The 16,231-nt window shown below is 45.7% G+C and overlaps 1 protein-coding gene across 1 annotated transcript in view; it reads right to left on the reverse strand.

Annotated features, from left to right (window-relative positions):
* MYO5B (myosin VB) overlaps positions 1-16,231 on the reverse strand; it is a 386,556-nt gene that overhangs the window by 4,073 nt on the left and 366,252 nt on the right. Inside the window, exons 31-38 of the mRNA XM_084832892.1 lie at positions 13,394-13,487; positions 11,451-11,594; positions 8,201-8,352; positions 7,430-7,516; positions 5,596-5,746; positions 4,063-4,348; positions 2,704-2,878; positions 2,054-2,134 (exon numbers count right to left, since the gene is read on the reverse strand). Of these exons, the coding sequence (XP_084689018.1) occupies positions 2,054-2,134; positions 2,704-2,878; positions 4,063-4,348; positions 5,596-5,746; positions 7,430-7,516; positions 8,201-8,352; positions 11,451-11,594; positions 13,394-13,487 (1,170 nt within the window). The remainder of the gene's footprint in view (positions 1-2,053; positions 2,135-2,703; positions 2,879-4,062; positions 4,349-5,595; positions 5,747-7,429; positions 7,517-8,200; positions 8,353-11,450; positions 11,595-13,393; positions 13,488-16,231) is intronic.

The raw sequence follows: 16,231 nt of genomic DNA on the forward strand, positions 1-16,231 counted from the left end.
CCTCACCTTGGGACTGGCGTTCTGTAGCTAGGTCTGTTTGGCTCTTAGGGTGGGCATGCCAGTCAATTCACCAGTCAGATATTATTGATTGACTATTATTTGATCACATGCCTCTTGTTTGTTCCCAAATATTTCGTGAAGCTAAGAATGCCACTCGGTAGGTGGCAACTTACCTTATTTATTTCATTACTAGCAAGCTGCACACGTTGTGCCTGTCCCATCTGAGTGAAGCCAAGCCTCCTGGCATTCCTAGGCATGGCCCCTGCCATAGTGTACCTTATAGGGAGGGGTCTGTGCCCTCCTTTCCCTTGAGGGGTGCCGCCCCACAGCAGGATGAAGAGGGCAGCAGTACAACTTTATCCCTTAGCCTACTAATCTCCCCTGGCTTCAAACTTGTTTGACTGCAAAGCTATGTGCTGGTTAAGTCTGCCACTTAGTGACGGCAGATGATACTGCAGACTTCAAAACACACAGGCCACATTCAAATTAATTAAAATAAATTAATGGGCAGTATCCAACAATGTCATTCCGCCAGTGCACATTATGTTATACTAGTATAAAGGACCTCTAGCACAACGCAAATAGCTTGCGCAACAAGATTCCCTGGAAAACGCTTTGTGCAAGCTAACACTATTGGCATTGGGCCAGGGGTTATAAACCAATTGGGATAGATGAAGATGGAAAATATTCAAAAATATCTGATAGAATTATTTTGTCTCTGTAGACTAAAAACATACATTAAATGACAACAGAGGAAAATGTAGTACTGTTGTGCAATAATATCCTTCAATACCAGGAGTACTGAAATATAATGAAACGTGTTTCGACCTCAAGGTGGTCTAGTACATAAAAGTGGTCTAGTATATGAAAAGATAAAAAGGGTTACATATATACACCCATTTTACAATACAAATTTCTCACAACTATAAACAATATAGGATACTGTAGTGTCTCCATATATATCAAAAGGTTAACCTGAAAGCTAAAGGAATGACTCAAGAGGCTTCCCTTGCAGGAACCTTTAGGCTGTCCACTAGGTTCCTGCAAGCAAAGCCTCTTGAATCTTCCCATGCCCCTGAGATGAGCCAAAAATGAGGGGAGAACTACACCAGCCCTGGAGCTGGCATAGTTCATTTCCCTCATTGGCATCAACGGGAGGGAAACAGTTTAAGGAAGAAGAAAAAAAACAAATGGAAAGAAAAAGCTTCCTGTCTTCCGCCAAGCAAGGCTTTGAGTTCTTTGGAGGCTCTGACATTGGAGCTTCCCACCACAAACAGTAAGATTGGTCTGTTATACCATTAATTGACTGATCAAGTGGTTAAATCTGGCTCTGACAAAAGCCCACACCAAGGTAAATCTGATCGATTCTTTTATATTTAAGCCATTCGTATCCACCTCCTGACCTATCAGCAGGGCTCTGGGTGCGCAATTGTGGGCCAAGAGAATGAAAACCTTTGTGCTAAGGAAAGCTTAATTCTGCAAGCTGTATAAATCAGGCAAATTTGGGAATGTTTGCTTGCTCTCCGTGGATTTATTCTGCTTCTACAGACCACAGGGCTACATGGTGTCCTACCTGCTGCATTCCTTGCAGTACACAGTCCCCTCTCACTACTAACCCAGCCTCTGATACAGCATTTTGCTAGTATCAATGTTACCTTGTAGAACAGGAGCAGAGAGGAGCCATAGCTCAGGGGCAGAACACATGCTCTGCATGCATAAAATAGCCAGTTCATTTCTTGACAACTCCAGTTAAAAGGGTTTCAGGGAGCAAAGCTGGGAAAGATCTTGGCCCAAGATCTGGAGAGCTGTTAGCACTGGGCTAGATGGACCAATCTTGGTGTCAGGTAGGCATTGCACAGAAAAGGCCCTACCAAGAGAAGGGCAATTGCCTTCTTTCAGCCCAAGATACTTAATGCTTTTGTATCCACTTGATACATTCCAGGGTTGAGACTAAGCTTTGAAACAAAAGCTCTGCCTTTTAGACACCAGATACATGGCTGTTTTTCCCCTGTGTGGTAGATGTAAAAACTCCCACCTTTGTTGCAGAACTCACCTGAATGTTCCTTATGAAGGCTACTGTCACTCGCTCTTCAAATTCGTTCACAGGAGTGTAGAGATTGAGTATTTTTACAATCTGTGGAGGAAGAAAACAAGATGGGGGTGTACAGAGGGGACACAGTAGCTGAACGGATGCAACCTACCTTGTGCCACCACTATTATCTCTAGAAAAAGACACCACTTCTGCAAAGCCATGTTTCTCTCTCTAGGAGGGAGGGCACAAGCTTAAGAACTAAGAGTGGAACTACCAACTTGGGGGTGGGGGGGGGCAGGGGATAGGCACTGGTAGGAAAGAGCTGGGACGGGTGCTTAACCCCTGCCGTAGCTGCTCAGCAATTCATTGCAAATGCTTGGCCATTTTATATATGTTAGATGCCTGGCTGAAAATGGATTTTCTAAGTAGTCAGCTAGTGTGTGCTGCAGCGGTTCAAGTGTCTGATCAAGAGCAAAGAAATCCAGGTTCAAATCCCTGCTCTACCTGGCAGCTCACTGGTGACCTTGAGCCACTCACTCTCTCTCAGCCCGACTTTTCTCACTGGGTTGTTGCGAGGATAAAACGGGCAGGGGGTGAGGGCTTGTCCTTGTGTTTGAACTTTTGTTAGCCCCTTTGAACTCACGAATAAATGCGCCCTTTCAGCGCCTTACCTGCTGCGTGGTGAGGGATGTGCACAAGGAACATATGGCCTCGGCGTCTTCAGAGGTTTTCTTTTTCAGCTGCAGGAGTTGTGCAGCCTGAATGAGAGGCTCCATGGTTGTGGCAGCCCCACTCTGGTGCAGGTTCTTTCCTCGCAACCATTCCTCCAGCTGGCTGATGTTAAACCTGGACCCACACAAGAAAGCCATGAATTACAAGAAGCCCAGTATTTCAGACATGGCAGTTTGGCTCTGAAAGCTGCTGGGAGGGATTTGAGTTTAGAAAACTCAACAGTGATTTCTTCTCCAAGAGGATCCTTAGAAAAGATATATAGAATTTAGAGAGCCAGTGTGGTCCAATGGTCCAAGAATTAGACTAGGTTGTGTTAAAATCCTAGTTCAGCCATGAATCCATAAGATGTGTCTTGGGCAAAACACCCCAGGCTGATTCATAACTGCATGTTCACTGGGGAGAGCTCAGGGGTCATGAGAAGGGCCATAGCTCAGTGGTAGAGCACATGGTTTGTATGCAGAACGTTCCAGATTTGATCCCTGGCTTCTTCAGGTAGGGCTAGGAGAGACTCTTGCCTGGAACACTGGAGAGCTGCTGCCAGTCAGTGTTAACAATATTGGGCTAGATGGAGCAATGGTCGTGACTCAGTATAAGGCAGCTTCCTGTGTTACTAGGTGTAGAGCACAGGCTTTGCATGCAAAAGTCCCAGTTCTGATCCAGCCAAAAGTATCAGGTGATGGGGAAGGGTCTCTGCCTGAGACCCAGGAGAACTACTGCCAGTCAGAGTAAACAATACTAGGCTAGATGGACAAGTACTCTGGCATAAAGCAGCTTCCCCTCTTCCTATCATCTGATGCCTGCAGCTGCAAGTGAGGGCTTGCACACGTGAATGAGCCATCATGGATCAAACCCCACAGACTGAATTGTTTTAATATTACCTCACGTTACCTCAAACACAATGTAGTCGGTTCACACATTCAACTCTTTAAGTGTTGAATCACTTGAGTGATGAAAAACTAAGTGACATATGTGCATGTGTGAAGCATTCCAGTGGATGAGCACCATATTTAAGCCCGTTTCCATCCCATTAGATTTGGCTAGTGGGCATTTTCTCTCTCGTTCCTGTATGTTCCTCTATAACATGTGACTCTTGAACATTAGAGACTCGGGCTGAAGCCGAGAGAAGTCAACTGGTGTGACCGTGTCGCTGCTGTGCTCCTCCTGCATTGCACTGGCCCTCCTTTTTAATGGTATGCAGTAAGCACTGCTTCCCCTCCTCCTGCAAAGCTGTGGTTTGGGAGATGTACACGTGGCCTGGGGTGGCTAGGCATAAGCAAGAGCTTTGGCTTGAAGCCTACCTGAGCTGCATGCCCGTGCTCCAAGAACACATGTCCTTCCTCAGCAGTAGGTTGTTCAGGGCCACCGCATTCATCATGTAGAAGAGCTGCTTAATGGCCTGCTGGATGATCTCGGGGTCAAGGCCCTGGTCGTACATGACGCTGTGAAATGTGTTCAGTTGACGGATGAGCGCCTCCAAGCTGTAGGAATTGTCACTGTTGCCCATGCTGGAGCTTCGCTTCCGGTAGCCCATCGGCTTCACGCCTGACAGGCCCTGGATGCTTTCGTTTTCCAACACCGCACTCACTGGGAAGACAATAAATGATATAAATTATTTGTATTCTTTTAGCTTTTATGGTTTGATATCGTATTGTTCTTGTAGCTTTCATGGTTTTATATTGAAAAACCATGAATCCGCTCAGAGAATGTCTGTTATCAGAAGATTAAAAATATAATTAAAATAAATAAATGAAATAATACATTCTCAAAAGGCAAACTAGGCATGCCATGAAACTGCCGATGTCAGTGTTCCAGCGCTGAGTTTTTCTTAATACTTCCAACTAGCTGCAAGAGTCAGCCTAGCCCTAAATTACCAAATGTCACACCTTTACATTATAGCTAAGTTTGCATTTCAGTCTCATGAGTGGATAGTAACGGGATGTAGCAGTCTTGGTAGCAAATAATTGCAGCGCTTGGGTGGCCTAGAGGGAACAACGATGTGAGGAGCTCTTGGGTTTTCACCCAGCAGTCAGAAAGACTTCTGTTATCAGATTAACCTCCATGCCGTTGGCACAGGCAGGTGAATTTTACTCTGTATTCCTCTTGCATCAGTGTGTTAGGAAGGATTAATTAGCTAATGGTTATAAAGCACTAAAATGCTGTGGGTAATAGGATGGGTTAGAACTCAATTAACATACTGTAAAAATTATGAACACCTCTGCATGGAGGTATAATAAATTCATACTACAGCTCTAACATGCTGTTCAAATGAATTCCATATTTCAAGCAATTAAACAACAGAAGGGGGAAAGGGAGGTGGGAAAAGATTAGAAACAGTTACATTCCCAGAACCTAAAAAAAGGGTGACTAGTGGTGGAAGAGAGCCACAGCTCAGAGCAGGGGTGGGGAACCATTTCAGCCCAAGGGCCATATTGCCTTGGTAGCAACAGGTTGGGGATGGCATGCCACCAGGTGGGGCCACCCCACACATTGTCTTGCGCGCGCGCACACACACACACACACACACCATTCGTGCACTTGCACACACACAGATCCCCCCTGGGTTGCAATTAGATGGCTTACAACAGGCACAAACCACCAATAACTGCTTCTCTGCAAGCCACATTTAAATGAATGGAATGTGCAAGAGTGGTGTTTGGGGCATTATGGGTGCTGCGCAACTTGGTGGATTGCATTCTTCACCCAGAACATGATGGACCTGGATCTGTTTCTGCTGGATGTAATTTTACAGTTTCATTCAGAGAGCAGAGAGCATGTGGACAGTCCCTCAAAGGCACCATTGTGCTATGTTAAATTGGGTGTTGGCATTTTACCTATCATGGGCTGCAAAATGCCTTCTGCAATTTTAATGAGCTGCTGGTAGATCTGAATAGAGAGATCACTTAGGACCTGGCGGTACTCGGTGAGGTCGAAGTTCTTCAGACAATGTTCATTCTGCTTCGTGGTGTTTTGGGTCATAAAACCCTAAAAAGGAAGAGCAACAGAATGGAGCAATTTTGCTGGGATTAGTTTGAGTTTATCTTGGTAAAAATGCCACGTACCTTAATGTGGGCACATCAAACAAAACGTTCTTCTGCAAAGCTAATCCTGGGAACACCTCATGCTTTTTGGCTGGATCCCAGGTGAGGTTACAAATCAGTACTCACTTCGAGGCAGGCTGCAGGGAAACTAAGTTCCTCATGATGTCTACACAGACATCATAGGGTGGCTGGGTGGGTTCCAGTCTCCTGCTTGATATGGAGCCCTCTAATTAGTAGATCTGCTGCATCAGGCTCCATCTGAGGAGGAATTTCTCTCCCTGGGGAGTTTCCAGTGAGAGACAAGAGCCCACCAGGCCAACTCTCGAGTGTTCTATTGCTACCACAAGATGTTGTGACGGCCACCAACGTAAATGGAGATCAGACAAATTCATGGAAGATAAGGCTATCAATGGGTACTAGTCCTAATGGCTATATGTTGCCTCCAGTATCAGAGGCAGTACGCCTATGGACACCAGTTGCTGGGGAACATGGGTGGGAGGGTGCTGTTGCACTCATGCCCTGCTTGTGGGTTCCTGGTCGACAGCTGGTTGGCCACTGTGGGAACACAATGCTGGACTAGATGGACCCTTGGTCTGATCCAGCATGGCTCTTACGTTCTTACGCTGCTCTGTGCAGGTGTGACCTCTACACTCACAAAGGGCAGCATGTTCTGGGATGTAAAGAGACAAGGAAGAATAGCAGGATCCTCCTCCTGGATAGGATATCTGATGCACATCCCACCCGCCCTCCTCCATCCTGATTTCTATTTTGATATCCTCTCATGACAACAGACAAAAAGGGATATGTGATTTTTGCTAAGACTAACAGCACAATTCCGTGCATGCCTACTCAGAAGGGAGTCACACTGTGTTCAGTGGGATTTCCTTCCAGGAAAGCATGTATAGGATTGCAGCCTTAGTCTTTTTCCCCCCTGATGACTATCTAAAGGCATTTATGTTGTTGTTGTTCTAAATCAACTGAAGTCCAAACTTGGAACAAGGCTAGCTCCACAAAAGGCTGAAAAACAATCCTATATACTAATTGTTATGTTTTACCTGCTGCTATCTCTCTGTGCATGAATTGTGCCATTTTGGCTATGTAAGGATCCACACGCAGAGAATGAAGTTTGCTGTGTGTGGATCCTTACATAGCCAAAATGACACAATTCATGCATGGAGAGATAGCAGCAGGCAAACCCCCAAATTTGCAGAAGTACAAAATACTTTTGGAAGAAAAACTCTAAGGGAGAAACCCACTGAAAGAGCTCAATGAGGACTTGAGCCCACTCAGTGGGCACGGATAGCTGACTGTGGGGAGGGAAAATGGGAAACCAGGCTGGGGACAGGGAGAATGGAACAGAGTATCCTGGAAAACAGCATGGCCTGCCTGGAATCCTGAACAGGGCACTCCACACTGCAACATTTTGTTGCAGATCCCTCTTATCTTGCTAAGATACTAAAAACAATTCAGCAGCAACCTCCCCAGGGCAAGTCCCACTGAAATGAATGGGAGCCATGTGCCTTTCAGTATGGCCGTTCCAGATGGACTGAGTGCTCATCCGTGATGGAGAGTCCTGGCAACGTTTTCAGCCATCGGACAACCATCCTCGCTACTATGCTTCTCTCACCGTATCTCCACTGTATTGCTTTAGGCAGTGTAGAAGGCGACAGGTGTTAGCCAGCCAAAAAGATGTCATCTCAAAGTCCTCATGTTTCTGTGAAGAACCCAAAATAAATAAGATGAAAATCCTCTTTGAAATATAGGCTACAGTTAGATTAAATTCTTGGGATCACAGCTTCCTTGCAATCTCCTGTCTGTTGCTCAGTTCTGCTTAGTAATTGTGAGGCCTAGAAGTAGAAGTTCTGAGATCTGAGGTAAAGGCCATGAGTTCAGGCAGCCTAACACAAGCCAGCTTACATAAAAAGAGCATAGGGTGCAACTCAAGGCCTTAGTCTAAAGTAGGGGTGGGCAACTCACGGCCCTCCAGATGTTTTGGCTTGCAACTCCCATCATCCCTCACCATTGGTTATGGTGGCTAGGGCTGATGGGAGTTGGAGATCCATACGCTGCCCACATCTGGAGAGCCATACGCTGCCCATTCCTGGTCTAAAAAAAACAAAATTAAAACAACATGGAATGCCTGCCATAGTTACAGAAGCCCTTGCATGTGCCTAAGCGATTTCTGGATCCAGTTTTTGTCTTTTCTCTTTAAAGGGAACCAGTATTGTTGGGGGGAGAGGGAAGAGGGAGTTACTGTGTCCTGTGGGGCCATCAGACATGTGATCTCCCCAGATAACCTCAACTCCCCACCATGCAGACCTATCTTTAAAACTGTGATGCTAGTTGCTAAAATTATCAGAACAAAGCTTACCCATTAAAAAAAGGCCTGCTTTTTTACCTTTAATACTTTTTTAATGCCATTGATTGTAGAGGTAAGCAAGGAGTGGACTTTATGATCATCGTTAATGTAATCTGCATGCCTGATGCACATGTAGAGGATGTAGGCAGGAAGGCAGGGTACCGTGGCAGAGACAGTTTGGGGATTCAGTTCTGTGAGCAGGAGAGAAAACCTTTTAATGACCTGACTTCTTGGCAGCATAATGATATATTATATACACATGAACACACATGACCAAATCACAGAATTACTTGCATTATTTGATCTCACTCCTCCAATATAAAATCTATACAAAGAACTGTCCCATTTTTTTTAAATCCCAGTTATGTATACATTATGGATATCTTTGAAGTTATTAGGTAAATGAAGCTATTGAGAAGAAATGCAGCCAAATTCCTTATGTATTTATGAACATTCAGAGCTTGCTTCTGTAGTTTAAGGCAACCTCTGGGACTTACCCAAGTTTCTTGAACAATATTATTGTGTACCATAGTCAGAAAAGTGGCTATTTACAAGCCTGTATTGCCAGCTGTATTTTTGTCAAATTTTCCACAATATATTTTTTATAGCATACCTAAAATGCGATATTGTATACCATTCTTTGTACTGCTTCACATTGTCCGTGTCTTTGAACAGATTTTTCCTACTTCTTCATAAACGTTAGGGCCATATACCATACCAATATAACAGTTGTGTGCAGCGTTCCTTAAAATCCCAACACATTTCAAATCAAAGGCTCCTTTTCAAGATGCTAATGAGCATTGCACACTAGATTCTCTCCCTAATCTGCCATAGTTGGAAGTAAGTCCCATTGAGTTCAGCAGAGTTTGCTCCCAAAATAAGGCTGCAGTGCAGTCTAAGCATTAAACTGTTTTTAAAAATTGAACGGGAATTACGCTTGTTGATTTAAATGTTTTATAAACTATGACAGATTATTTTTTTCTTTTAAAAGAAATACTGGTATCCCATTTCTACATGGCGCTTCCAGTGGTTTCCCATCCAAATTTCTGATCAAGCCTGCACCTGCTTAGCTTTGGCAGTGCTGCAGCATATGATGCCCCCAGTGCTGCTTTCCAGGGAACTCTCTCTCTCAAAATGTGCTTGCTGGTTTGCGTTTCTGCTGTGAAAACCCTGCATGCTACAGAGGTGTGTGTGTGTGTGTGTGTGTGTGTGTGTGTGTATAAGGGTTCTCAGGTGCAAACTATGTAAAACATGTCTGCTGGATCAGACTGAAGATGTGTCTAGTCCAGCCTTCTCCCACCTGGCGCCATGCTGGCTGGGAATGATGGGAATTGCAGTCCAGCTGACAGACCTGCATCCTGTCACACCCTCTTTTGATTAGGGGTGTACGAATTACTTATCCTGTTCCAGTCTGGGGCATCCGCGGTGGGGGAGGTGATCCATCCCTCCCCCCGGAATCCTCCCCGGCTGGCTCCGCTCCACGGCAAGTCCGCGGAGCCGCCACCTGGGCCTGCCCACAGCTGGACTTTCGTCGGCTGCTGGACTGCAGCCACCATTTGCATCCCTGCGTTAGCCATGATAGGCTACGTATATATTTACGAAGCCTATCACGGCAAAGAGCAGGGATGCAAATGGCAGCCGCTATGCCATTTGCGTCCCTGCTCTTTTCGTGATAGGCTATATAAATATATACATAGCCTATCACGGCTAACGCAGGGACGCAAATGGCATAGTGGCCGCCATTTGCGTCCCTGTTCTTTGCCTTGATAGGCTACGTAAATACTTACGTAGCCTATCACACCTAACACAGGGACGCAACTGGCAGCTGCAGACCGGGGCAGCCATTCACGGCCACAGACCAGGGGCAGCAGACAGACCGGACGGCCGACACCAGGTAGGGTCCATCCCGGGACAATTTCGCGGGGTGGTGGGGGAGATTGCTCCGTTCCGCCACGGACTCCGGAACGGATTCTAAAGAATCCGGCCTCACTGGAGTCCGTGGCGGAATTCTCTAACATCCCTACTTTTGATGGCCACTGACTTAGGTGGTTTTTACACAACTTGTGTCAGAGGGTTCTATCAATTAATTACATGCTTTGTGAAGAAAGACTTCCGTTGTTCCACATGTACTTGGAATGCTGGTCAGAGCTCATGGATTATCAGCGTCACACCATATAAAACTGAAAAGTATTCCCTGTCACGTTCCTGCGTCCTCCTCCTTCGCAATCAGCACACTCCAGGAAACAAGGCTTCAAGCTCACCACTGTATTAGTTAAGATTACCTTCTTTACAAATGCAGATTTTAGGAAACTCTCAGACTGTAATGAAACAGCTAATCCACACATCGACGAATATCAATAGAGGAGCCAAAATGGAAGTTAGAGAAGTTGCCAGCAGTCTGGGCAAGACATTTTCAGCCAGACTAGCTTCACAGGGATGCCCCTCCCTTAGGGATGCTTCACAGGGATGCTCCCCCCTACGTTGGCTTTCGTGACTGCCCAACCTGATGGTGCATCTGGGCCCCGCCTCTAACTTTTCCCACTTTGCTCTGCGACAGACCCTAGCATCTTTCAAGTCACGCCCTCCTCTCTCTCCCTCCTTCTCTTCTGAATCCTGGGTTCTCATGGTGGAGGAAAGGCAGGGGAGCATTTAGGATGAGCTATCTGTGTGTCAACGTCTTGGGAAGACAGCCTTGCCGTATCTGAGCTCACTAGGGAGGGTGCCTCCCCTTGCTCTGGCTGTTCCCAATCTGAGTCTGAATCTGAGCTGCCAGACATCTCCACATGCTCAGATTCATTCCTGACATTCCCTATGAACAGTGCTTGAAGTGCAGGGAGACGGAGGACCCCCGCCTCCTGCTACTGGATTTAGAAGACCTGGAGGTATGATTGGGCTAAATATGGAGAGGAAGGCTGTGGATTTCATTAACACCCCCACCCCCTCCAATGTCAGTACTGCCCTAGAACAGGGTTGGGCAGAAAGTAGATCGCCAGATGTTTTGGACTTAAATTCCCAACATTCCCGACCATTGGCCATTCTGGCAGGAGCTTCTGGGAGTTTAAATCCAAAACATCTGGAGATCTTTCCTCTGTTCACCCATGCCCTACAACCGCCCATTGCAAGGAAAGGTCAATAAAGTTAGCAAGCTGTTTTTCAAGGAAGTGCATCTGCTATGACTGGTCTTCGCATTGCAGCAGCTGAGAAGCTGGGAAACCCCAGAACGGAGCTTGAAAACCACTCGGCCACAATATAAATAATCAGGCCTGACAAGCAACACATGGGCATTTACCTGTAATAAGGTTTCTTACGAGTAGCGGCTCATCTTCTTTGCAATATTCCAACATGCCCTGGAAGTCTTTCTCCTTCCTTTGGACAGTGACCTGCCTGTTGAGCTCAGGCCGTGGCTTTTCCATTTGTACGATGGCTTGACCAGCTGGGAAAAGCAAATGGATAAACTGGTGCTGAATGAGAGAAATTGCGGAATGCCATGCCACCGAGACACTTTAGAAATGGGCTAAAGCAGCACTCTAGTAGCTTGGCCCCTTTGGAGCTTACGATTTCTGGAAGTGGGCTTTTGCAGATGTAAGATGAGAGGTCTCTTAAGAGCCTGGGAGCGGGCCATGGAATTGCATACTTCCCTCTCATCCTTGTCGGTGTGAATGTCACTGCACACCTGTGCATTCAGTGCAGCCTTCCGCAACCCAGTGCCCCCCAAATGAGTGGCCTTCAACTCCCAGCATCTGGAGGGCCACAGGTTGGGAAAGGCTGGTTTAGAGATGTGGTGTTACATTGAAACCGCACTGATACTCTGGTGTCTGCGGTCAAGTTCTCATAAGAAGGAGGTGGAGTGGTAAGGCTGTGACTGGGCTACACCTCTTCAGAAGATCTGGCCACAGCCACTGGGTCCTCCTTTCCCAACCTGGTGCTCTCCAGGTGTGTTGGGACTGCAACACGTGCTGGCCGGGAATGATGGGAGTTGCAGTCCAACACATCTGGAGGGCACCAGATTGGGGAAGGATGACACAGTGCTTGTGGCCAGATCTTCTCTTCACACTGCATGACATAACTAGACCATGCAAAGCCCTAACCAAGTTGGGGAGGGCTGTGCTATGTCATAGCAACCCCCCCCGCCCCCCGCCAGGCCTGGTCCTAGATACTCCACATTAAACTCTGGATCTCTGGATTCGTCCATAAGGAACAAATACCAGCTGTAACCATTATACCAACCTGCTGTATTCAAAGAAAAAGGAAGCCCAACTCTAACTGCACAAGAGGATGTTGATCATACCGGTGCTTTTTAAAGCACTATTACTATCACCTTGGCAAGTGGCTTACGGTAGAGGATAACTACTGCGGTACCCACTGGTGAGTAACCCAGACATGGCATGTATTAAGAAAACGGGTATTAAGACACAATTCCAACTATGTGGAAAGTGTCCGTTTGATGCATGTAAATTACAGTGACAAGGACCATCTGCGCCAGCTGTTGCATTACCAAATCCCATTGTCATTCCGCTTAATTTCAGTTAATGACCAGCTTTCCAAAACCAGTCCTTGGGATCAAAGCCCGCCGTAGCTAATCATTCTGTCAAGCCACCTAGATAAAAAGAACGAAAGGGCTGCACAGATGTCTTATGTCTGTATTCCTTTCTTGTTGCACCGTTTCAACCACTGCTGCAAAGATACTTAACAGTCACACTTTATGCAGTGAGTACCAGCAGGTGGAGTGTTTCTCCCTCCATATGGGCAGGTCCAATACCAAAGAGGACAGTACTGAAAAAAAGAGGCCACCAGGAGGCACCAACAGAAAGACTTTTAGTGTAAAGCATTCCGGACGCTGGCTTTTCTTATGGGTAAGAGGGCACAATCGAACACCCAACTCTTCAGACTGCTGGGTGTGGGGGCAGGGCAGGCAGGGAGATAATTAACTGAAGTCATGTACCCCATATCCTTGGGACATCTACCCTGAGCTACTAAACCAGTAATGATGACTTTGACTCGAATGGCTCCTGACACTGCCCTGTCCTCCTCTACACAGCCCTCCTCATTCTTTCAGCCAAGATCCTGATCTATATCCCAAAGTTATATGAACTGCTGCAACCTCTTTTGTTTGCTTTTGTTGATTTAAAGATATGCCAGCTTTTCAGTTATACTGAATTCTTAGTCATACAGAATGGAATGGAGATTCATTAAATCCTCAGCTGCAGAGGGTACATCTGAAACCAGACCTACCTTCATAATCTTGCACTTTTTTCATGTAAATCCTGAGCTGTTTTTTCAGCTTCCTTTCATTCTTTTCTAGTTTTTCTAGAAGCTCTTTGAGATCCTGAAAGATTGAAATGGCATCTGTATCCAGGTAAACTGCTTCACTTGGGTAATAGAACAAAGCACGCATTGCACTTTGCTAAGACCCCAGAAATACAAAATCAGCTGTACATGCCAAGGAAGCACTTTGCCAAGCTTTACTGAGTTGCATTAGTCAGTTCTGCTCTCCAACAAAGGTGCTCCTACTTTCAATAGGAAACCCAAAAACGTACATGTAAAAAGGTTCTATAGTACCTAGAAAAAGGTCACTGTGGCCCATTGACTCAAAGTGACCTGCATCACCTTCTAATTCTGGGAAGTTCCAGGGCCTTATGCCCTTCTCAGGGCTTGCAGTTTTAATTTATGGGAGGCATGAAAATCACTAGAAATCAAAAACACTGGAAAGAACCATAACTGTTCTATTCAAAGAACCCTGGTCACAGTTGGGCACACTCATGTCAGGATGGTGACTCACCTTTTCATTTTTCATTTCATTTATCACATGTCTATACCACCCAATAGCCAAAGCTCTCTGTGGCATGTGTCAAAGTCCCTGCCTCCCACATTATGGAGTCTCCTGCATGCCCATGACAAAAAGTTGGAACAAGCTGTAACAAAAGCTAGTGCAGAGGATTGGACCATTGGATCAGAAGGGCTTTGAGTTCAAAGTCCTGCTCAGTCACCAAGTTCACTGGGTGGCAAGTCACTAGCTCTCAGCAAAACCTACCACACCAGGCTGTTGTGATGATAAAGTGGGGGAAAAAGTTTAATCTGCCCTGAGTGTAATGGAGGAAGGACAAGATGCAAATAGGATAAAATGAACAAAATGTCAGGAGAGTCTAAGGAATGTATTTCTCCTTTCAGCTGAATGAAGTTGTATTCTTTCCCCTTTGAAGTACTAACATTTGTATGTTTTTTTAGATCCATGGCACATAACCAGCTTTTTAAAGCTGGACATTGATTTCTCTTTCAGGGTCTATTTCAGTCTGCACCAGTCCAATCAATCATGCATTGTGAGCTTTTCATATAGCAGTAATATGAGTAATTTGTCAAGTTGCTCAGGGTGAGGCTGAATTATTTTAAAGAGCCCCTGTCATGTTCTCTTTTTCCTCCCTGCTACAGTCGACTACCTGATCTAGCTGTAACGTCATCAAGAACATGATTCTATGAAGAAGATGTAGACAGTGTGGTTCAGGTTGTTCGAGAGAAGAGTTCAGACCACCCTTCTCCTTGGCATGCTATTCCATATGTGCTGGATTGGGGAATGCAACCCCCTCACCTCCAGCTTACAGAAGTACTGTTCAGGAAAAGCTTTAGCGCTTGATTCTGCCGAATTATTTATTTATTTAATTTCATTTCTATACCGTCCAATAGCCGAAGTTCTCTGCCCGATAGCCGAAGCTGAATGAACACACTGAGCCTCAGGATCAGAACACAAACAAAGATGATAACACATCTTAATAAAAATGCGCTGTAGAAAACGATAAACACTTCTTAAACAATAAATGATAAACACTCATTAAACTATAAACATTCCAAACTCAGAGGCGACCAACTATCCAAGGCAGGGCAGGTGGAGCTATTGAACCTGGGACCTCCTGCATGCGAAACACGTGGTCTAACACTGAACTATAGCCCTTCGATCCTTTGTTGTACCATATAAACATAAAAAGAGCCATGCTGGTTCAAGCCAAGGTCCATCTAGTCCAGCGTTCTATTCACACAATGGCCAATTAGCTGCCCACAAGAACTCCACAAGTAGAATATGAGTGAAATAGCATCCTCCCTGTTGTGTTCCCCAGCATGTACACCTCTAGTGTACATACTAGAGGTAGCATATAACCATCATGACCAGTAGTCATTGATAGCCTTATTGCCCATTAATTTGTCCAATCCCCTTTTAAAGCCATTCAAATTGGTGACCATCACTACATCTTGTGATAGCAAATTCCATAGTTTAAGTATGCACTATGCAAAGAAGTACTGCCCTTTATCTGTCCTGTATCTTCCACCAATCGGATTCATGGGATGACCCCATTGGGTTCTAGTATAATGAGGGAGAAAAATATCTCCCTATCCACTTCCTCCATGTCATGGATAATTTTGCACACCTCTACCATGGAGGGATCTTCACGACAACGGCATGAGAAATGCATTGGCGTATTACCTGGATTTTCATGGAATCGCCTTTGGTCCATCAGGGACACATGAAGCAGCCAAGTGTACTGTGCCTTTAATATTCTGTTTTCAGGGGTTACACAGCGCTTGAAAGGAACATACTTCCAGGTGGGGTGTGGGGAGTAGAACTGAATGTCATAAATCTGGCAGGGGCTGCTCAACCAGTAAGAGAGGCTTGTTTCCTGCCCCTTTCCAGGCTCCCCTCTGCTGCTACATCATCATGAATGGAGAGCAGCTAATTTTCCCCATGTGTGCAGATTTCCCTGAAGAAGTCAAAATCCCCAGTTCTCCAGTGCAGCATCTGAAGGCTCCCCCTGAGAGCTTCCCTCCGCCCCAATCTGCCAGAGTTATTGCTCCTACCCCATTTGTCCCCATGTGTGCACTTTTGCCTATTGCTTCCAACCCCCCGCCATCCCTTCTCCCTTTCTTCTTCTCCCTGCTCGCAATGAGAAGCTCCCGTAAACATGAAAGATTGTTACTGTGACAAAGTGGAGAAGGGACTTTACATAACGGAGAAACATCAGAGAAACTACAGGACATCAAAGAAGCACAACATCACAATAGTGTTTAAGAGAGCAATGGAGAAGC

This window comes from Heloderma suspectum, chromosome 2 (assembly GCF_057233095.1).
Source record: "Heloderma suspectum isolate Gila_16-S chromosome 2, 16-S_ref, whole genome shotgun sequence".
NCBI classification, from domain to species: domain Eukaryota; kingdom Metazoa; phylum Chordata; class Lepidosauria; order Squamata; family Helodermatidae; genus Heloderma; species Heloderma suspectum.